The 23,588-nt window shown below is 42.8% G+C and overlaps 1 protein-coding gene across 1 annotated transcript in view; it reads left to right on the top strand.

Annotated features, from left to right (window-relative positions):
* ASTN1 (astrotactin 1) overlaps window positions 1-23,588 on the top strand; it is a 316,609-nt gene that overhangs the window by 134,114 nt on the left and 158,907 nt on the right. The window contains exons 3-7 of the mRNA XM_033197106.1: window positions 6,178-6,571; window positions 7,999-8,145; window positions 9,211-9,318; window positions 14,167-14,316; window positions 15,310-15,477. Of these exons, the coding sequence (XP_033052997.1) occupies window positions 6,178-6,571; window positions 7,999-8,145; window positions 9,211-9,318; window positions 14,167-14,316; window positions 15,310-15,477 (967 nt within the window). The remainder of the gene's footprint in view (window positions 1-6,177; window positions 6,572-7,998; window positions 8,146-9,210; window positions 9,319-14,166; window positions 14,317-15,309; window positions 15,478-23,588) is intronic.

Raw genomic sequence — 23,588 nt, 5'->3', positions numbered from 1 at the left:
TTGGTATTAAGACAAAACAGAAGACATGAGCTAGCAAACTCTTGTATATGATTCCTATTTTGTAACCACTATTTGATTCCTCTAGGAATATAATTTGAATTCAGTATGTCCATTGCCTTGAGGAATAATTAATTCTGTCTCAAATTCACTCTTCTGCTTACTCCTAAGGTAAAAGTAAGCTTTGAAATGTGAGCTGATTGATTGGCTGTAGTCTCTTGACAGATGGTAGCTGGAAGCATAATCTCAGCTTTTCCATTTCTCTGCCAAGGTTTCAGAAAGCCCAGGTGACTCTCTAAACTTTGTGACATTTAATAGATCCAGATTCTTTTATTTTAGGATTTATTGATTATGTGACACTGATTTGAGAAGGATTCCACTGGTTCATGGGGTTGTTACCAGAGTATTACCTCTAGTCCAAGATATCTTCATCTACCACAGTGTCTTTGGTTTGAAGAAGAGAAGTAATGACTGGCCAGTGCCTGTGATCTGTTTTTGTCTTCCTTTTATGCCTGCATTTATCTTTAAAAATCAAATTATGTAGATTAATTCCTATAACTAAAATATAAACTCCATGAGATCAGGAACTATACCTGTGTTACTCACTGTCTTCATAACAGTGACCACTGAAAAAATGCCTTGCTAAAGTAGGTATCAGTAAGTGCTTGTTGAATGATTTAGTAATAAATTGAATAAATGAGTCATCCAACCAGCTAACTTATACAAGATTAGCTTGTAGGCACAGAGAAGATGACCATATTGAAATATACTGAAAGTTGATGATGCTTCTTCCTTTTTTTCTTTCTTTTTTCTTCCTTCTCTTCCTCTCTCTTTCCTTCCCTTCTTCCCTTCCTTCTTTCCTTCCTCCCTCTTTATTTCTTCTTTCCCCTCTCCCTTCCTTCCTCTGTCCCACAATTATTGACCATCTGCTTTATGCCAGGCACTGTGCTTTACCCTGGAGCTATAAAAGAGATAGATTAGACATGGCCTCTGCCCCATGGCCCCTGCCCTCTGTAGTCTAGCAAATGAGATAGACAAGAAAATCAAAGGTAAATGTACTTGTGGTTAGAATTATGTGGAGGGTTCTATGGAAAGTGCAGTAAGACTAGAGAATGGTTAGCTGAAGTCGTGTCACTGAATTGACTTTGAAGAATGAATAGGAGTTAGCTGAAGGAGGAAAGTATGACCCACGACCCAGGATGAATATACGGGTCAGATAATGAGACAGTCTTGTCATTGGTCCAGAGGACTGGGATAAGCATAAAGGAGAGATCTGCTTAGAATTTTCCATCCTTCGGCAATTACCATCAATGTTATGTAACACATTGTTACATAAAAATTCTAAAATCTACAAATTATCTGACAAACCTCATACTACTCTCTTAAGTAAGTGCTGAAAATGTCAATTTCATAATAAAATAAAAGCTGATTTCATTTGTGTGGTATCTATTACAGCCAGTAGAAATGATTTATTGATTTTTTAAAAGAAAAATGTATTTTAAAATGCCACATTTTCTTTTCAAGGAACTCGTTAATAGATGTGGGTTTCTCATATACTCCAAACATGCTTCTAGTTACCAAATGTTAACAGTTTTGAGAAAAAATCAATAGAATAATCAGAAAACTCATGCAAAGATGAATAACGAGCAAAACAATTCCATGTTTTGCAGCCAGTGCTTACAGTCAGTGTTTCTTTTTTAATATTCAGAGTTTACAACTTGTAACTTGTTGCCTGAATCCAGATATAGTGTAATGTTTTGTCTTTGTTTTTCCAATGGCTATAAAAATTGGAGCTAACACAAATAAATGAAGAATACTTTCTGAACACATCTAGGGTAAAACAGAAACTCAAAATAAGACATGTGCATGTGAAGAACCCCTGTATACTCTCTGTAAAGCCTTGTGTGATAAGTGCCCATTCTGTTTGTCAGCGTGCTCATGAGCAGACGTTAAGTAGAAGTCTTTTGGGAGCTGAGTATCCAGAGGACAATTGGTGCTCCCAATAAGCTGTGTAAGATGTGTGCATCTTGCCTTTCTCTTTTCGACTTGGCTATTGGGATGCTTCCAGCCACAGTCTTTGGCCTAGGGTTTCTTTCCATTCCATCTGCCCCCTCTTCATTTCACTAGACTCTTTGAAAGGAAAATCCTGGAGTATCCATGACATTTACTGAAACTGCTTAAAATTCTCTACAAAAGTAGTAAGGTTAAAAATAATGAAATTGGCTGGGCTCAGTGGCTCATACCTGTAATCCCACCACTTTGGGAGGCCGAGGCAAGTGGATTATTTGAGGTCAGGAGTTAGAGACCAGCCTCACCAACATGGTCAAACCCTGTCTCTACTAAAAATACAAAAATTAGCCAGGTGTGGTGGTGTGTGCCTGTAATCCCAGCTACTTGGGAGGTTGAGATGACAGCATCACTTGAACACGAGAGACAGAGGTTGCAGTGGGCCAAGTTCACACCTCTGCACTCCAACCTGGGTGACAGAGTGAGGCCCTGTCTCAAAAAAAAAAAAAAAAAAAAAGAAAGAAGGAAAGAAAGAAAGAAAGAAAGAAAGAAATTGTCCAAGACCTATGGTTTATTGAAAAATGTAACAGTAACTGAATGTGAGCCAAGTCCTCACTGTAGAAGGACAGTTACCAAAGTGGTAGACCCCTGCCTTTTCCTAGTACAGTGGTGGGCCTATATTTTCTTCCTACTTACTACCTGCTCAAGCAGGTGGAGCATTTCAGAGGAATTTATGTGTAGTGATCTTACAAATAATTATTACAAAATATTATTAAATAATATCACATATTAATGTCATATCACATTATGGTATATTATTGTTTATAAAATAGTCCACAATTAGTAAGCCATTGCAAAGCATTTTGACATCTGTCACCAATTTGGGTTACAGAAGCAGAGAACCCATACCACAGCTTGAGTACCTGAGAATCCTTTTTCAAATGCTTGTGCTGAGTTTTACCTATTGACTGAAGCTTATTCCTGGTAACTGATTATTAGAAAGCTGAGGTCATCGAGAGTCACTGACTCTAAGCAGAGGATGCGTTTTTTCACTAAAGCAAAATTAGAGAAGCTAAATATACTGGCTTAGCAAAACAAAAGCTTCTGTTCTAGCTCCCTATAAGTTATGTTTTTAAGAAAAATGAACATAAAATATTCTTAATTTAGTGTCTAGGCTCCACACATGGTAAAGAGAATTTTGGATGAACTTACCAAAATGGCCTGTGAGAAGAGCAGTGAAGGAAGATCTGGGACTAGAGCCAGTTCTGCACTGTCTAGTTCTGTAGTTTCTCTGAGCCTTGGTTTTTTCATCAGAAAAGGAAGGGGCTGAACCTAGAGATGGATATGCAATGGGTCCCTAAATTGAAAGAAAGTACACGTTTCTCATCTAAATTCAGCCCAGTTGAGGGCCTAATGGTATCTTTCAGGCATGTAGTGATATAAATAGTCCTATTTTAACACAGATAACTTAAAATGTGAGTGTTGTCTTTTTACTACCAACTAATCTTGGATTTGGATGCTTAGTAGGTGCTTACTAAAGGTACTTTGTTTATGATAGCTTCTCCTTTGACCCACTGTCAGCTAGATGTGCACTTCGAATATTTGAAATTTGAGTATTTGAATACTCTTTTTCTTTCAGAACTGCCAATAGATCTGGATGTATTCATCCACACTCTCCTACTCTGTCCTCTTGTGATCTGTTAGATAGATGCCGGGGTGTAGATGTCTCTCCAGTGAGTCTTTCTCATTCTGGGTGACTGCAGGCTAGTGCTTAAGAATACAGGCTCTGAAATAAGAGTTGTGGTCTTGTTCCAGTCCTACTGCTCATTTGCTGTGTGACGTTGGGCAAGTTATTTAACGTCTGTGCCTCATCTTTTTCAAATGTAAAATGGGAAATTGAGTTGAAAGTGAGGAACCTTTTGAACAAGTATCTGGTACATGGTAAAAGCATGATAATGGACAGCTAATCTAGTTTTATTACTGCATAATATAGGGAATGAGCCTATGCCCCAGACCTCATCATAACACTGTTGTGACCATCTGAAAGGAGAATTAGAGAGGAACAGTGGAAGGAGCTCCTAAAAAAACTTACGTGAGCAAAAAACATGGTGTTTAAGCCATTCCTTAGAGATTGATGCTTACGCTACTCTTACAGCTCTTTAGGGAATAAAATTACCTCTCATTTTCACTAGCCTAATTCAATGTCTGACAACTTCTCTCAGTTGGGAAGTTATTCCTTCCATGTGGCTTAATTACCTATTGTTGCAATTTCAACTTGGGGTGAAGGAAAAGTTAGCTCTGACTCTGAGATACAGGTTCTGTTAAAAAAAAAAAAAAAAACTGTTGGGTTGGACACAAACAGTCACTGTCAATGAGTGGCACAGCACTGTGGAGGCGCTGTGTCTTCTAGGCAGTATTCTGTGGGGTCCCAGGAGCTCTGCGTGTGTGTCTGCAGGGCTGCCAGGATAGATGGGAGTGGAGTTAGCAGTTAGCAAGGAATTAGAATACTTGGCTTTGGACTCCTACCCACAATGGAACCTGAGCATGTTTACTCTTTCTCTGTACTTGCATTACTTGCATAAGAGCTTGCACCAGGAGAAAGGGTTCTGCAAAGAAAAGAAAGAATTGAAAACCAGGAGGTCAGCATACATCTGTCCCCAACAAGTCACATGATATACCCTGTCACTTGGCAGCTAACTCTGTTGCCTCGTGTCTCTGCTCCTCTGTGCTGCCTGCTTGAAAGTGGCAGTGTATGTGTGTGTGTGTGTGTGTGTGTGTATTCCTTTGCTTACAGTGATGGTGAAAGAGGAAGGATAAATAGGAAGATTTTCAGGGAAAGGAATTTTATAAATCCAAGGCATAATTATTATGAGACTGGAAAAGCCCCTTTAATGTATTTGGGGGCATACTCTTGACCTAGTCTTATGCAGGTGGGCCCTCTGGGAATTAGTAGGGGATTTTTATCTCTAGCTTATTTGATAGGGAGGTATGATTGAAGCCTAAGATTGAGAGAAGAACCATTTGGCACATGCTAGCCTAATTAAATAGGTTTGGAAAGATATTGACCAAAATAAAGGGAGTGAATAGAGATTGTGCACTGGAAGATTTATGCCCACCGAGTGCCGTGCAGCACCAAGCTTAAAGGCTGTCCCTCTAAATGCTGCCCCGGTGATGTCAAGGCCATATGTTCAGTCTCACTGAGTCCTGCATCCTCACCTCTGACAGGCAGCAGAGTGGTGTCCTGATTTGTAAGGAATGGCCTTCGAGGTGTTGGCCTTTGAGCACCAGAAGGTAACTCCTCCACCAGCCTGACTCCAGGACTTGGGTCTCAATCCCTTCCCCTGAGCTTTAGTAAGAAGAGGGAACATCACTCAGGACTGTGTGGTTAAGGGAAATCTGTGACCCAAAAAGTCATGTTCAAATGATGAGATTCCTCCCCACACTTGGTGATAAGTTCCTGATGGATGTAAATTTCAATTCAGATTTGTCAATGGTTTTTCCTGCTGGACCAGTTACTCAGACGGAGACATTTAAGGTTATGCTGAGAGCAGCTTTGATTATGTGAAATATATTATGTTAGGCACTTTACATAGTTAGCTAACCTAATTCTTACAACCACCCTGGGTGGTTAAGTGATGTCTTCTCCATTATACAGATGAGGGATCTGAGGTTTAGAATTTATAGAACCCACTGATAATTGGTGGAACCACTGTTAGAATCTATGATTGATCTTTAGACGTGAGACAGGAAGAAACCACATGCCACCCCATATTGCTAAAAAAATAAAGTCCTGAAACCAGCTTTATGTGTGGCAGATTTGACTTAACAAATAAACCCTTTCCCCTGTTTTTGCAGCTGAAATCACACACACACACACACACGCACACACACACACTCACACACACTCACAAAGACTTCTTCCTTCAAATTGTTTGCTAAGCCCGAAGGAACTGGATCACTTGAAATGATGCACTGGTCATCCCCGCTCCATTTTTCTCTCACCCTAAATACCAGTCACAGCAGACTTTCCCTTGACTGCTGAATGATGCTTGCTACAAATGCTTAATACAGTTGAACGAATGAATGCATAAATAAGTGATGAATGGCTGTGGCGGAAGGAAGATGAGGAGCCTGCCCATCTTCCCACATCCATCTGTGGTCCTCTCTTCCTAGGGTGGCATGATCGCTCTGCTGCTGTCCATCTTGTGCCTGGTGATGATCCTGTATACTCGCCGGCGCTGGTGCAAACGCCGCCGGGTCCCCCAGCCTCAGAAGAGTGCCAGTGCCGAGGCAGCCAACGAGATTCACTACATTCCTTCTGTGCTGATTGGCGGGCACGGACGGGAGAGTCTGCGCAACGCTCGCGTGCAGGGCCACAACTCCAGTGGCACCCTGAGCATCCGGGAGACACCCATCCTGGACGGCTATGAGTATGACATCACTGATCTGCGCCACCACCTGCAGAGGGAGTGCATGAACGGAGGGGAGGACTTTGCCAGCCAGGTCACACGCACCCTCGACTCCCTGCAGGGCTGCAATGAAAAGTCGGGGATGGACCTCACACCAGGTGGGGATGGGAGAAAGGCAAGGGGCTGTTTGGTCCTTCATCTCAAGGAGCTGGGGAGTGGGTAGGAACAGCTGTGTGACAACAGCTGGTTGTCCTACGTAGTGTGATGTGGCAGTGCCCTTCCCTAGATGGGGAAGAATAACCTGTTGCCTGAGATGATGAGAGCTGTTTTCTAATCTGGAAAACCAGAAGAACCATGTAAATTGGATCTCTTTTCACTTTCACCAGGCACTGGAAGCAACATACTGTAACGTTCAACAGAGGAGTGAGTTAGAGCCATTTTAGTGTGTAATGAGCAACCCTCTGGGAAATGAGATAGCAAGAAAAATGAATATGTGTATATGATTTCTTGTATATTGTATATTTGCTTAGGCAATTTAACTCTCCATTGAAGTGGAGGGGACAGTGGTATCTGCTTTTTCCTATGACTCCTGAGAATTGGGCCTGGAGTGTTTTAGTTATGTTATCTTGCTCATGCCTCTGTGCTCTCTACAAGGGGTGCACTTCTTCAAAGAATATGAAGGATTGCAATCTTGGTATCAGACCCTAGATGCATTGTGTATCTATGGAGACACTGGCTAGAAGAACTAATCCAGATGAACAAGATCAGGGTCAAAACTGCAGAGAGAGAAAGACTGCACTCTTCCTTTACAGTAGCCTACCTATTTCTCTTTAAAACTTCTATGAATCAGCAAATCTCCATAGATAAACCCTTAACAGTGATCCTTCAAAGAACTGCCCAATTATCTTTGAGGAAGACATATTTGATGCTGAACATTGCTTACTATATATGAACTTTCAGTGGGGCTTGAAAGAGTAGAAACATGTAGAGGTTTTTATTCTGCTTGTTGTCTACAGGAAATTCTACACGAAAAGCCAATTTCTAATAAGATTTAAAACCTGAGAATTCCTTGAGAATATGGGGGACATATCATCAACATCTCTTCATATTCCCCGTAATACCTGGTGTAGTACTAAGCCCACAAAGTAGACGTATGGTACTCAGGGGTTATTATCAACTCAAATGCCTTTAGGAGGTCAACAGATAACACAGATATCTGAATGCACACAAATTCAAATTCTTTTAAAACTCTGTGCTGACCAAAATAAAGAAATCTGCAGTTTGTATTTAGCCAAAGGGTTACAAGTGTTGACCTTATCAATACAGAATTATTATAATACATAATATAATAATAGTTGAATTGGATTTTCAGTTGTAATTCCCTGACTTCACTGCTTCTCCCATAACTTTGCAGTCCCTCAGAAATCAAAAAGCAGTATTTCAGTTCCTTGCAGCCAGTCTCTCAGTTGGCTGGTGTCTTATTTCAATTCTGTGAGACCTTATCTTCTTGATTTATGCAGATTTCCTTCTTCCTTTCTTTTGATCTTTTCTCTTAAAGTTTTTGCCTCATCTTTTCCTTATACAGGAAGTGACAATGCCAAGCTGTCACTGATGAACAAGTATAAAGATAACATTATCGCCACTAGCCCTGTGGACTCCAACCACCAGCAAGCCACCCTTCTCTCTCACACCTCTAGCAGCCAGAGAAAGCGGATCAACAACAAAGCGAGAGGTATGCATGTCTGATGCTAGGGTTTGCGGGTGGATTCCTTCATATTGGTAGAGGCAGGGCCATTAATATCTTCTACCCATTCTCTCATGCATGGCTAGAGGGGGTATGCCCCAGCACAGCCTTTCTGGAGGCCAGTTAAAAGCTACTTACCAAAAAAAATGTAAATGTGCAAACCTTTTGACCAAGTAATTTCACCAACAAGAGTCTATTCTTAGGAAATAATTGGACAAGTGCGCAAAGAAGTGTGTAAAAGGCCGTTCATCACAGCATTGTTTAAACAAGCGAAAAATTGGAAATAGCTTAAATGTCCATCAACAGGGAATTGGTTAACTACCTGGCACATCTGTCTGCTGTCCAGCACTTACATGCAGCCATTTGAAATAATACAGATCTATATTTGTTAATATGGAAAGTTGACCACCCATCTATTAAATGGAAAAAATGAAGTTATAAAGTAGAAGATACAGCATAATGCCATTTTTAAAGAGAGATTAAAAAACCTTTACTTGTTTCTGTGTCAGTAAAAGCCAGAGAGTATACACATGAAATGTTAGCAGAGTTTATCTCTGATTTAAAGGATTTAGAGGGCATTAGAATTGTTCCCTTTACATAGTTTTATGTATTTCCTTTATTCTCTTCTGTCTTTTTTGCATTAAATATATATAATTCTAGAGCCAGAAAAAACACAAAGATGTAATTTCCTATACTCCTTAGATAGTCTCATATTAACAGAATCATAACCTGTAATGAGGGAAATTCCCCTTTCTTCCTATTCCACCCACTCTCCCTGGAGGTCCTCTCTGGCAGGTGCCAAAAATGGCCCTAGTCAGAGGGAAGTGGGCTGGGCAGGGTAGAGCTCCAGTGACTGCTGTCCTAATGGTCTACTTCTTCAACAAATCTCCAAAGGGGGTATGAGGAAGCCCCAACCCCCTTGGCTACTTCTCCCAGATTATCAGTCAACTTACTTTAATTTTTGTTGATTTTTCCTATTGAACTTACCCAATGGTTTGGTATTATGAAACCAGAACTGAAAACATTTTCTTGGCCATGCTGCTTTCATTACAGCTGGTTCCGCCTTCTTGAACCCTGAAGGGGATTCTGGCACAGAGGCAGAAAATGACCCCCAGCTGACCTTTTACACGGATCCTTCAAGGAGCAGGAGGCGTAGTAGAGGTAGGAATGATAGAAGTGGCAGAAGGTGGTAAAGAGTCTGGGGGTGAGGGAGGCACATGAAGGTGAAGAGGTGTTGGGTTGGGTTGTGGGCTCTATGGAACAAAACCAGTTTCCGCAAGAAGAATTTTTGGACCATGACTGGTGTTTCCTCCTAAGGAAGAAAGAAGAGCCTAGAGTGGAAAATTTCAGAGAATCATCTCTCCCAGATAATGGCACTCTCAAACAAGTTTCTAAGTTGTTTGAAAGGCTATTTCTTGGTCAGATGACTCTCAATTTCTTCTGGAAGACTCAGTAGTCATATTTTGCTGTTTAGACAAATGAATTAAAGTTAATAAAGTGTGTTGTATGTGGAAAGATGGATACTATATGTACCCCTGCTTCCTCTACCACATTGGCCTTGGGATTGAGCTAGGTAAGGATTGGGGCAGTGCAGTTGAGGAATGATCTATGGCCTCAAAATCTGTGTAATTGTCTTTGACCTTTAAGCCCCTGCCTGGTAGAATCACAGGACCCTGAGCCTCCAAGTTCCTTCCTTCCCCCTGGCAGGGTTAAGGTGGCTAATCCACTCTCCTCCACGTGGACAGAGCTATCCTTCCACAGAGCCACCGTGTGCCACTTCACTGTCATGATCAGTGGCTTCAACTGTGGCTATTGCGGCCACAGCTCCCACTGCCTCTCTCTTCACTGGTATCACTGCCACTCCAGCGGAGTTTGGGGCACAAGCTCCAGTCAGCTTTACCAGTTATTTGCTGTGTGATACTGGATAAGAAAACAAATTCTCTGAGCTTCAGTTCTCTCACATGTCAAATGAGTCAACAATACCTTGTGCATAGAACACAGAGCTTTATCAGAATTAAATTATATTAAAATGTGCCTTTTTGGAGACTGCTAAAGCACTATGAAATCTCTATTGTTGCTGTTAGAACTCTCTATCATGCAGCCCCATATTTATACAGTGCCCCATCTTAAAGAATTTTAGGCAGAGTCCCTGTAAGATATAGTAGAGGATATTTGAGTGGCATCTCCTTGTGCTACATTTGATAACATTTTCCTCAACCGATAGTCAACCAGTGTCTCCTGAAAGATATATAGAGTTTTACTCTCTCATACCTCCACTTGAATTCCCTTCATAACAGGTGTTCTTCCCAGAGATTAGAAGAAGCCTTTTTGATTGTAAATTCCAGTTGCTATAGGCTTAACTGCTGTCAGCATAATAAAAGTTCTTTCCGTCGTTTTTCTCAAGAGATAAATGGGGCCCTGGGTATTCTAATGTTGAATGGCCAGTTTCTCTGAGGCTATAATGTGGATTAGGGTCTCCCAATCTCCCTTGATACTTATTATATATTTATGGACAGTGGATACCCAACCTAGGCCCAGCTAATCCAGGCCTGATCAAAGCAGGGAGTGTCCTGCTTTAGTAAAGTCTTGTTTCAGAAAAACCCATGGTAATGAATTAGAAAGAGTTTCTTGACAGTATGAAACTGTTTCTTTTAAATACCAAGCTCTCCTAATGCATCAACTTTTTATGCTATTAACTAGACTGTAAGCTTCTTAGGGGTGGGGAATGCCTAATTTATTTTTGCAAAGTGCCTAGTGAAGGATTTTTCCTATAACAGATGCTTGTAAGTGTTTGTTGAATTGGATTGGATATATCCATCAGACCAGCAAAAACATTTTATAACCCTCCTGCTGTGGGTCAGGTTTGTGATAGGTGGTAGAAACATGAAAATATGGCACAATGATAAGGCTTAATTTAATAATATAAATAAAGTGAGGAGAGTACTCAGAAGAGAGGACAGTTAATCCTACCTGGCAGCAATAGGAGGCGAAAAAGGAGAAAGTAATTAAAACCCGGACACACACACACACACACACACACACACACACACACTGTACCGGGTTTCTCAAAAGAGGAGAAGTCTAGGATAAGGGCATTTTAGTAAAGGAAAATAGCACATAAAAAGCCTAGAAGGGACAAAAGAACATGGTGTTTTAAAGGAAGTAAAAGTCTTTCAATATGGCAGCTGTCATCGAGTTATAAATACGTACACACACGAGATGGTAAGGATGAGGCTGGAAAATGGCTAACAAAGGACCATGCACATGCCATGTGACTGAGTTTCTGGTTGCCTCCGTTGGGTGTAAGGAACCTTTGGAGGTTCTGAAACCAGGTAGAGATGCCGGATTATGGGTTGATGATGCAGAAAGACCATAGAGACAGGAATATCAGTAGCAAGTCATTTCAATCACACGAGAGCAGTGGCAATTGCCTGTAAACAGTGATGATTCTATGTGATAAGAGCTATAACAGCAGGGCGCACCGAGGGCTAGAACACCAAGGAATTAGTGAGAATCTGTTCTTGGAGGTTTCAGGGAAGTGTTTACAGGGAGATGTTGTTTGAGCTGAGACTTGAAGAGTAGGTGTATACCAGGCTGACAAGGTGACAAAATGGCCTTCTGTGGAGGAGGAAATAATCTGTGCAAAGTCACTGAGACATAAACTATGATGGTCTTGTCAGGGAGCAGTAAAATATTTACTAGAATAGAGCTTAGGGTACAGGTTTGTGCGTTTCTTAGGAAATAATGTTAGAAGACCAGCAAAAGCCAGAAAGCACATGAGCTTGATTCCAAGGGACTTGGACCTGATGAAAGAGCAATGTCCTGGTCTTCTCTGCTCCATGAAGCATCCTTCCAGGGACAGCATGCAGAATAGGTGACAGCAGGGTGACCTTGAGGCAGGGGAACAGATGGATGGCTTTTACTTTGGTTTAGCTATAAGATGATATGGGTAGGGAGGGATGGAAAGAACAGAGGCCAGATAAGTTTTGGACATGAAATTTGAGAAACGCAAATCAAAACTACAATGAGGTATCATCTAACCCCGGTTAAAATGGTTTATACCCAAAAGACAGGCAATAACAAACACTGGTGAGGATGGAGAGAAAAGCAAACCCTTGTACACTGCTGGTGGGAATGTAAACTGGTACAACCACTATGAAGAACAGTTTGGAAGTCCCTCATACAGCTACCATATGATCCAGCAATCCCACTGCTAGGTACATACCCTAAAGAGACAAAGATTTAATGGCATTGGTGAGAGCAGGGTGGGGGTGTGGCTTGTAAGCAAGAGGAAAGAGTTGGATATAATGGAGTTTTTAAATTTGAGAAAACAAATAGGTGGCAGTGCCATTGGCTGGGCAATGGAAGTAGTTGGAGGAGCGGGGTTTGGGAGAAGGTGGCGAGAGGAGGTGGTGAGGTTTTGAGATAAGGTGGATCTGCATCTGAGGCCTGGACTGGGCTGGAAACCTGTAAGCATAGGAAAATAGACTCTGTTATGAAAGGATAGTAACATGAACAGAATATTTCCATCTCTCAAGGACAGAGGACCCAGAGACTATCTTCTGCCTTCAAGTCTCTCCTTTCCAGCTACTGCCAACACATGCACCCAGAGGAAACTGCTCCCCAAAGGACAAGTATATCCATAAACCAAAAACTCTTACCTGTGTTCCTGAGAACATCAGTTCCAAAGGCACCAGTGGGCCCAAAGACTGAGTAGTGCATTGTTCCTGCAGCCTGAAACCTCATCTGGATCTCATTTTTTATCTGTCTCCACATGTTAGTAGTTTCCTGGGACTAGGCATGCTCTCCAGCCTCTGTAACCCTCTATTGCTCCAGGGGAGCTGCCTCATAAGACTGGGGACACTAGTCAATGATACGAGCCACATCAAACCCTGAGCACTGGAGCCTGACACACAATCACCAGTTGATGAGTGTTAACTGCTACAAGGAGCATCATCTCTTACAGATCTATTTTCCTCATCTGTAAAGTGGGTGGCTCCCATACAGACTCATAGGCTTATTGTTGGAAAGCAAATATTAAAAATAAAATAAGGTATGTAAGACACTCAGCACAACGTCTGCCTTAATGGAAGCCTTTTATTACTATCAATAATAAGTATTAACACAGAAGAGAAAAAAATTCCAAAAGACCCACACATTTTGTTGTCTTGCTTTCTTACTTTCCCACATTTGTTCTGCTTCCATAAGCATACGGCTCCCCTGCTTAACAGCATTTCATCTTCTCCCCAACAGGAAAAAAAAAAAGCCAAGAAACAAAAAATTAAAAAAAATAACAGTAGTACATAAAAAAATAAAGAAACAAAACACACTTCCCTCCCTATCCCTATTTCCACCTCCCTGGGAGTGTTTCTTAATCCTCAGCAATGATTATTTCCTCCAATGATTCCAGGACTGTGGAGAGCATCCTGGTGTGACAACGTTGTCTGCTTATACAGAGCAGACGCTCCTCGTTTTCCTCATTCCAGGTCTCACAGAGTAAGAGTCACTTGGTAGAACTCTTGCCCACAGAGTAAGCACAAGCTCTTCCAGCTCAGGAAGTTCCTCCTGGAGCAGCAGTGTGCACCATGGGGGTGGAGCTGCTCTGTGCAGAGTGCCCTCTGTGAAGAGCGATGGGAGGTACAGTGTGGGATTAAAGCATCCCTCCCACCCTTGGCAAATGCCTGGAGCTCAGTAAGGCAACTAGGGGAAGAGAATGCCCCCTCTATGATTTCTCCTGTGAACTTGGCCCAGGAAGACTGAAAATGGTCAACAGACTATTATTGACCTTGAGGGCCACCAGTTGGCCAAGTCCCCTCTGACTCCAACTGATGGCATGGTATCTGTGAGGAAGAAAGTCACTGAGGTCATGCAGCCAGAGACAGTTCCCTCCATGGGCTGCTTTTGCCGGCTGTCTCCCCTGTTTGCCAGGATGGGTGGCAAAAAGCCCAAGTTGGATTCTCAATGCCAAACTTTTTACCACCGTGTATCTTGCTTTTGTCTCACTTTCAGTGGGTTCTCCCCGAAGTCCTGTGAATAAGACCACCTTGACCCTGATCAGCATCACCAGCTGTGTGATTGGCCTCGTGTGCTCCTCTCACGTCAACTGCCCTCTCGTTGTCAAGATCACCCTGCATGTCCCTGAGCACCTGATTGCTGATGGTGAGCCCATTATTCTGAGGATGTGACCTTGCCCCCCAAAAAGGAAAGTTTTCCAGTTGGGCAAAGGCTAGAGAAGACAAGAGTCACTGTTACCTATTACTCTATCAAGGGAAAACCAAACTGAAATAAGTAAGGATTAGGATACAATTGTATTGCCCATAGATGAACTTAGAAAGCAGGTTTAAAAAATAAACTAAAGTGATCACCTCTTCTTCTCTATGCCCTCTCCCATTTTTGTTCGTTTTTAATATGTCTCTGTCTTTGAGAGAAATGCACAGCCCACCGGCTAGAGGTAGGAGGCCCCAAGACTCCCTTAGCCTTTGAGAAGGAAAAAGCTAAGTGGAGTAGTAGAGATGTTTCAGAATTAGCCATGCTTTAGTTTGGTATGCCTGGGTGAGAAATTCCTAATTGCAGTAACTTGCTGTAAGCCTAGAACTCAGAAGTAATAATTTGCTTTCATCCAGGGGGACCCCAATATAATGAGGGAGTAATATATGTTCTGAGAGTCCCTGAATCATTTAAGCCCAGAGCACCTAATTGACTTGTTAATGTCTGTTCTCTGACTTGCTGTAAGGCTGCAAAGAGGTGGAGACTTCACGCAGTGTTAGAGGGCCTGCAATTCTCATAGCACGTGAAGACAGGCAGCAGCCCCTGTTCCTTGGAGGAGTGCCAGTGCCTGTGGTTGGGTCTGATGGAGCCATGCCATGGCCATCACAGGGCTCTTCTGTCCCTGTGTTCCTTAAGAACACCCTGGAAAGATAGAATGGAGCAAGGCAGCAGGGGACTCTATGGCTGGAGAGTTCAATGTCTGGCCTCACAGAGGTCCAAGTGATGGCCCAGGCTCTGTCTGCTGATCCCTTGCTCTGGGAGTAATGATGGGCTGGGATCTCTGATTGGTACTAATTCTCAGGTTGGGATTTCCTTGTCTTCAGTGGCTTGTGGACGTGTGCTGTGTTGCACACATAGGCATGCTTCCTTTCTCTCACCCTGCAGGGAGCCGCTTCATCTTGCTGGAGGGGAGCCAGCTGGATGCCAGTGACTGGCTGAACCCTGCCCAAGTGGTTCTCTTCTCTCAGCAGAACTCCAGTGGACCCTGGGCCATGGACCTCTGTGCCCGGCGGCTCCTGGACCCCTGTGAACACCAATGTGACCCCGAAACTGGTAGGCGGGAGCACCGGGCAGCGGGTAACTGTCAGAGAGATCATGCCTCTTGCAATCACTCCCTTGAAATTCAGACCATGCCTCCCAACTCCCTTGTCCCACTGCCATCTTGAGCCTAGACCATGTGGACTGCCAGCATGTGGTTGGGCCGCAGAACTTATTGGCCAAAACTGTGGTCATTTTCTGGCAGAAGACTTGGAAGGATCCTAACTGTAGTTCCAAGCCAGAAAACTCCGTTTTAGGATGAGTTCCATAACCCATTTGTCACACAGCCAGGGGATATTTAACTAGTGGGGTTAGACATTTTATGATGATAAAATTAATGCATGTTTATTATAGAAAACTTTTTAAAAATTAGAAAAGTGTATAGAAGAAAATGATAATCATCTATATTTCTATCTCCTGGATAAGTCACTTTTAAAATTTTAATGTCCTCCTTTCTGATCTCTTTTCTATGCATGATTTTTAGGGGCTTCCTAGAAGCATACTAAGTCTAGTAGAGTTTTCCTGCTTTTTCCACTTAACATTCCATCATAACTTTTCCAGAATCGTTAAATAATCCTCGAACACGTAATTTTAATGGCCATGTGGTATTCCATTGCATGTCTATATCATAGCTCATTTAAACAGTCCCTATTATTTGACATTTAGGATGCTTTAAATTTTTAATGTTTATAAATACTATTAAAATGAACATCTTTACACATAAATGCTAGACACATTTGAAGTTATTTTCTTCAGAAGAATCTTAGTGAGAGAGTACTGGGTCAAAGAGTAGGAATGTCTTCAAGTCTGTTATACTATCAAATGGAGCTGGGGTTTCCCTGAGGGAGGGTTCAAATTCTGGTGTGGCATGAATTAAAGCTCTCCCATTGCTTCTTGGGTTCCAATACAGCCAGGAGCATGGATCTCTTATTTCAGGCTGCTTTGCACTTTCACTGTAGAAGACATTCACTTACAGTAGTCTCTACGAAGACTTGGTTTTGGTAAATTGAGTACCACAAATAGATTCTTCCCAAAGTAGTATGATCCCTTAGAGCAACAGAAAGCGTTAAAGTGATATCTAAGAATCCCAAGCAAAATGTTGCTGGAGTTGGGGCCCAAATCCTGGAGCTTTTTGTACATCATGTGCAGCCACTCCCCGCCAACCCCCTCTACCCCAGCCCACCACACTCGCATCTTCTTCAGGTGCTGAGGTGGAGAGCTCTTAATAGAGGATGAGTCTAAGATATCTAGCCCTTACTTCTGTTATAGTCTATGACTGGATCCCTCTGGGAGAGTAGCAGGTAACTGAAACATCTAAAATTCACCATCTTAGGTGTTAGTTTTATGTGGGCCCATCACAGAGATTCTAGGCTCCCATATGGAGGAGAAAGTACAACATTTTAAACATCTGAAGTCTAAGACTGTGCTTACTTGCTGCTCCTCCCACGCTGTCAGGCAAACACCAAACCAAACAGATGGGCTGTGTACCATGCCCAAAGTTAGTGTGCTTGGGAGAAATTGAAAAGAGCTAATCTCAGAGGTGGGGGTTCTCCATGTAACTGAGCTAGTCTCTGGTACCCTAGTTCTCCAGCTGGCTTGGATTGGAAGGATTTGGGACAATCTCAGTTGTTACACTCACTTCTGAGAGAAGCTTGATCCCCAGAGGAACTTTCGATGCTCCTACTTGGATTTTAAAGAAAAGGAAGCACCTTCAGTTACATGTGAAAACAAGAGATTGGTGCTTTATTATTGGAGGGATCTCAATGATAAACTGCCTCTATGCTTTACATTCACATTTGAATTCTTTAAGAAGTTACATGATTTGCCCAAAGTCCCATAGCTACTTAAAGCAGAGTCTGTGTTTTATTTATCATGAAATCTGCAAAGGTGGGCTTATAAAGGGTTGCTTAATTTCCCCAGACATGTCAGATCCAACATATTTGTCATTCAAAACTATTTAAACAACCATTACTAAGCATTACTGTTCTGTGCGCCAGGAAGCTGCTTGTCTACAGCAAAGCCCTCCCATCAACTCTTCAGTCCCTTCCAGATGTCTCATTTCTAATCCTTGCTGAAAATGACTTTGGGAAGCCCCTCCCCTGCTAATGGCTTCTCAGTGTCTGTAACAATGAATGAATTTCCAATTGGAAAGACATAGAGGAAGACTAAAAATAAGATCCCAAACCCCAAGACAAAACTAAGGTACAGCATCTTCATTTTGGGTAGCAGCTGAGAAACAATACTGCAAAGACTCTCCTTTTCATGAATGCTGGAATTGGAAAGCATTGGTGATGTGGTCATCCCACACGCTCATCAGTAAGAAACTTTATCGCCTCCCACACTCCATCCCAGAGCCTTTCTCCCAAGAGCTGAGTGTGGGAATTGGCTTCAAGTCAAGTCGACGTTATTTTTGAAATCCTCTAGCTAGCTTACTTGGAAATGTCATAGTGTTGGGACATGTGCTTTCCCAGCCATACTGAGGGGTCTGCCCATATGGATGCATGGAGCTGTGCAGTGCACTTGTGTACTTTTACACACACACACACACACACACACACACATACACACACAAACACACAAACACAGATGCTCAGTCACTGCAAAGGAGCAGCCTCCTGGTGCCTGGAGCTCTCCTCAGGCATCCTTCCTAAAAGCATCCCCGAGGGAGTCTCTGTTTACCTGTCACCTGCACCATGCTCCAGAACACCAGGCGTGAGAGACAAATAATGCACTCCCAAAATTGTCCACATCCTCATCTCCAGGACCTGCGAATGTGTCATGTTACATGGCAAAGGAGAATTAGTGATGCATATGGAATGGAGGTTACTAACCAACTAGCTTTAAAACGGAGATTTTGGGGGAAGATTATCTGAGTGGTCACAGTGTAATCACAAGCATTCTTAAAAGTGAAATAGGGAGGTAGAAGAGGAGGTCAGAGTGGTGCGATGTGAGGACTCAAGAGCCATTACAGACTTTGAGAATGGAGGAAGGAAGCATGAGCCAAGGAATGTCAGCAGCCTCTAGAAACTGGAAAAGGCAAGAACACAGAAAATATATTCTCCCGGGTGACTCCAGAAGACCATATAGCTCTATAGACGCCTTGATTTGAGCCAAGTGAAACTCATGTTAAAATTCTGGTAAGATAATAAATTTATGTTGTTTTAAACTACTTTGTTTGTGGTATGCTTTTACTGTAGCAATAGAAAACTTATACACTAAGGAAGGAGAGAAAAGACAAAGACAGGCTGGGCGCAGCGGCTCACACCTATAATCCCAGCACTTTGGGAGGCTGAGGGAGGCAGATTGCTTGATCCCAGGAATTCGAGATCAGCCTGGACAGCATGACGTACACCCCGTCTCTAATAAAAATACAAAAAATTAAACAGGCATGGTGGGTGGTGCAACACCTGTAGTTCTAGCTACTCGGGAGGCTGAGGCAAAAGGATTGCATCAGTCTGGGAGGTCGAGGCTGCAGTGAGCCGAGATTGGACTGTTGTACTTCAGCCAGCGTGACAGAATGAGACCCTGTCTCAAAGAAATAAATAAATAGAATAAAAAGAAAAGATAAAGACAGAAAAAGCATTGTTTTGCTCCCTCTTTATATCTTCCTTGTGCAATTTATAGACCTTTTAAAGATGTATCAGGAATCTATGGAAGAACTGGAGCTGGAGAAAACTTGCTGATCTGTTTTTCATTCCAGCCTCCCTCTGTATTTCTATTCTAGCAACATGCTACCTGGGAGGGATGTAATGTACCTAGAGCACTCAGCCCAATGCATGGGATATACTAAGGACTAGCAAATGCTCTTAAGATCATCAAGTGCCCAAAGTCTTTCCAATTTGAACTTGCATGCACTTGAGAAATGGTAGGCTGGTACCCCAAGGTATGTCCGCCATTCCCAATCTTCTGCTGACCACTGTGACCTCTTCTAACCGTTCTCATTCTATGACAATTTATGTTCCTATCATTTAGCTGTCTGGTAATTCAGCATGCATGTGAGTTAGGTTCATTGCATTGACAATTTCAGAAAGCCTACTGTGTGCCCTTCCAGGTCAGCGGAGACTGGTGGGAAATGCCTAGAAAAAAATGGTTTTCGGTAAAAATAAGGATAGGTGATGTTTGAGAGCTCACTATGTGTCAAGCATTGTGTTTTACTTCGCTTATGTAATTGGAGCTTCACTGTAACACCATGAAGTAGATGGTACTCTTATCCCCATTTCACAGAGTTGTTGACTTATCCGCCTAAGATCACTTACCTAGTTTAATGACCTAGCTGGACTTCAAACTCAGGCTGCCTGACTCAGAACTCACACTCCTGACCATTATTCAAACCTGTTCCCACTGCTCAAGCTGCAGGAAAGGAACTAAGGCAGAAGGTTTAGAATTGTTTCACTTCTGTGTGACTGCAGCAGAGCCCCAGCCCCCTGATGCTTTGCCATTAGCCCCCTTTGCCAACTGCACTCTGACATTCTCTCCCACATGTCCCCAGGTTTGTAACCCCAGGTGTGCCTCTGGTTAAGTGGGGCTAACAGCAAAGCACTAGGGCTGCATGGCTTGATGCTCCCCGGATGCAGCCAGAGGTTGACTTTCCCTGCACTTTGCAAGGGTTTTTTGTTATGGTTGTATGTTTGTTTGATTGTTTTGGTTTTGTTTTTTTTTTTTTGATGGAGACACAGACTACCTGGTTCCAGTGGCCTTTCTCTTTCCCCTCTCCCTGGCCTTGGTTCTGCCATATGGACAGCCCTGGAGGCTTCACACACCTGCTTTATTTCACAGCCCGCATCAGTCCTGGCCACAGACCCTCATTGCCCTTTTCAAGATACATAGCTTTTATGGTTCTGCAAGGAGCATAGGCTTCCCAGCTAAATTAAGTTTTAATCTTTATCCAAGATGTTCACTGAAATCTCTTCTGTCCCAGGTCTTTCCATAGGCCAGACCCAACCATGTGGAAATGTGTAAACCTGTTGAGGGGCATCCGGCCCCCTTCCCAGACTCAAACCAGCTGCCCTCTTCTTTGCTTGCTCTGAACCACTGCCTCTCTCTCTAACCTTCCCTGTTTTTGTTGGTTGTTGGTTGGTTGGTTGGTTTGCTTTTTACCTAATTTGCCAGGGTAGCTCAGTCTCAATTTTGTTCCTGATGCCTGGATTGCCCACGCATTCTACACTCCGTTCTGTGACCCCATTAAAGCACATTCCTTTAGGATGTTCTTTTGGCACACTTCCCTCTGACTCCCTTCCCAGAGTTGCTTGGGGCTCTTTGACCCTGGACTTGCCTCTTTTCTGATGTCTCCACTGGGAAGGGAGACCAAACAATGAGATACTACCCAAGTCAGATATCTTACAAATATTTCCCTTTTTAGAAGGAGCACACCCAATTTCATTTCATAAAAGTCAACCCCTACATGAAGCATAGAAGTGGCTGAGGGCATTTGGCCTTGATCTGCTTTTTCCTCATGGAGAATTTATGGTGAGTCCAGCCATGTCTGAGGACCCCTAGCATCAAGGTTTTTCCTTAATCTTTAAATGAGATTTGTGCCTCAGTCCTTCAGCTGTAGAATGGGAAGTGCCCAAAGGCACTGTCCATCATCCAAGGTACCTCCAGGCGTGTATTGTCAGGGTACCAAGCACAGATCAAGTGCAGCTGTCTCCAGACCCTGCACGACCACCTTTCAGGGCCTCTTCTCTTTGGCAGTGTGGTTGCCTGAGTGCTCCTGCAGGGCACACTCTATCTGGCTGGGCTCTCCTCCGTACCATGACACGTCTCTCCGTTGGAGTCCTATGTACACCACCATGGAGTCGGCGCCTCATGCATTCCCGCCATCTGTCACAGCAGATGCGGAGACTGTAACACTTCTAGCTTATGAGGGCATCCAACACCCTTGTGGGGTCTTTAAAATTCACAGCTAACAGTCGGAGCCTGTGCTTTCACGAAACCCCTCTTAAAGTTAAGATTTAGCAGTTGGTTGCCATAGCAACTTCCCCCATCAAGTCTGAAATCCTTTCGTTGGAGATGGCCAAACTGGTTTTGTGGAGGAATACAGACGAGGGACACTTGGTGGGTTCCAGAAATGAGGATCCTGTGAGAGGCAAATTTTGGAGATCCTCAAAATCTAGCATGATGTGTTTGAAAATTTCTCTGTTTTTTGGACTTTGGACTGTGTCTGACATTATGTGGAGGAAAGCTTTATTGGTTGTCGGCAGTATGCCCCCACATTGTAATGAGTGACGGAAGCCTCATAAGGAGATAATGACTACGAAGGCAATTTGAGAAGGTAAATGTGCTATACAAATGGTAGGTGTTGCCATCATCAGGAAAATAAGGCTCGGCTTGAACTCTGAGCTGTTACTGCATTTATTTTTATATGTTTTGTGGTAACTAGGTATCAAATGAGGAAGAGAACTCCCATTTTTGTCAATCCCTAATTCTAGGCAAGGCAGCTAGCCAAGACCGTTCTAAGAGTCAGAGTGATGGCTTTGACAAACTCCTAAGGTTACTTCCTGCTTCTAAACATCATGTGCATGGCTAATGTCCACACAAAGACAACCAGGAGAGTATCTTTCCCAAAAGGAAAAGTATATTTGAGACCTTGACCTATTAATTGGCTTACCTATCTGCATCTTGGGGGTGGGGTGTAAATATCTGCAAATATAGGGCACATCCTTTAATTAATTTATTTTCTACTGCACAGTATTTGTCAAAGACCTACTCATATGCGGGAAGACCAACCTCGTTCCTTGTTTCTGCCCTGTGTAGCTTATAGGCTAGCATCCATGCTTTCTTTGGAATTGAGAAGGTGTGAAGCCTTCTCAACGAAGCCAGGCTCCTGGTACTCTCTTCTTTTGCCCTCCCCAGTAATTGCCTTCTTTATCTTTCCTTTTATCAGACAAATAGCCTTCATCCACAAACCTTATCATCAGCTACCTAATTTCTTTTTTTTCCTCCCCCAAGACAGAGTCTCAATCTGTCGCCCAGGCTGGAGTGCAGTGGCGTGATCTCAGCTAATTGCAAGCTCCGCCTCCCAGGTTCATGCCATACTCCTGCTTCAGCCTCCCAAGTAGCTGGGACTACAGGCACCTGCCACTACTCCCGGCTAATTTTTTTTTGTCTCATTTTCAGTAGAGATGGGGTTTCACCGTGTTAGCCAGGATGGTCTCGATCTCTTGACCTTGTGATCCACCCATCTCGGCCTTGCAAAGTGCTGGGATTACAAGCGTGAGCCACCGTGCCTGGCCTCATCAGCCACCTAATTTCAAGCTGTGTTTTTCTATTTTTGGCTCAGAGCTCCCTGACCATTTCTAGATATAGCTCAGTACCACTGAAGCCAATAAACTTGAACCTACTGTGGATCCAGCCCATGTGGAAGTCAGAATTCACCATGCAGGAGGTAATGTCCTGATCAAATACTCCCTGTGGTTTTTTTTTTTTTTTTTTTTTTAATGAAGAAGTTTTCACTCTACTTCTCAGCACATTGAGCTGAACAGCTATGGGGGACAAAAATGGTGTGACCTGGTAGTGAGACTCTGATGGACAGCCGCTTGTAGGTCAATCTTGAAACGAATGGCTAAACTAAGATGCTAAAAAAAGCTCTTGCTCAGGCCCTATCCAATACCTTCCCCCTTAACTGTAAGGCCCCTTCACTTCATTTTTACTGGGTTTTATCTTCAGAAAGAGAAAATAGCACTCAAAGCTATTATTCTATTTATATCATCTTAAAGTGTTTCTTTCTGGAGAGATAAAGAAATGGTATACCCATCATTTCACTAGGACATGGCACTTTTGTTATTTACAAATTTCAGAAAGTCACACTTTGCTTTTTCACAAGTTATAAATTAAACAAGCAGACATTTAAATAGTAGGAACTAGTGTTGTAGTATAACTGGCCTCAGTAGTTTGGGCTACATGTCATTGCATAAAGAATTATCAGTATAATGAAACAGCAACAATTTTCTTCAAAATCAGTAGTGAATAGAGCAATGATTCTTAATCTTTTGGGGATCTTGGATTTGCTAAATCAGATGAATGTTATGGGACCCTGCCTCAAAAAAAATGCATATACACACATGTACAGTTTTGCATGAAATTCCAGAAGGTTCATGGATCCCTTGGTATACTAATGGAATAACAAA

Source organism: Trachypithecus francoisi, unplaced genomic scaffold (genome assembly GCF_009764315.1).
Source record: "Trachypithecus francoisi isolate TF-2019V2 unplaced genomic scaffold, Tfra_2.0 Lachesis_group5, whole genome shotgun sequence".
NCBI lineage: Eukaryota > Metazoa > Chordata > Mammalia > Primates > Cercopithecidae > Trachypithecus > Trachypithecus francoisi.
This window is presented reverse-complemented; position numbering and strand designations above follow the sequence as displayed.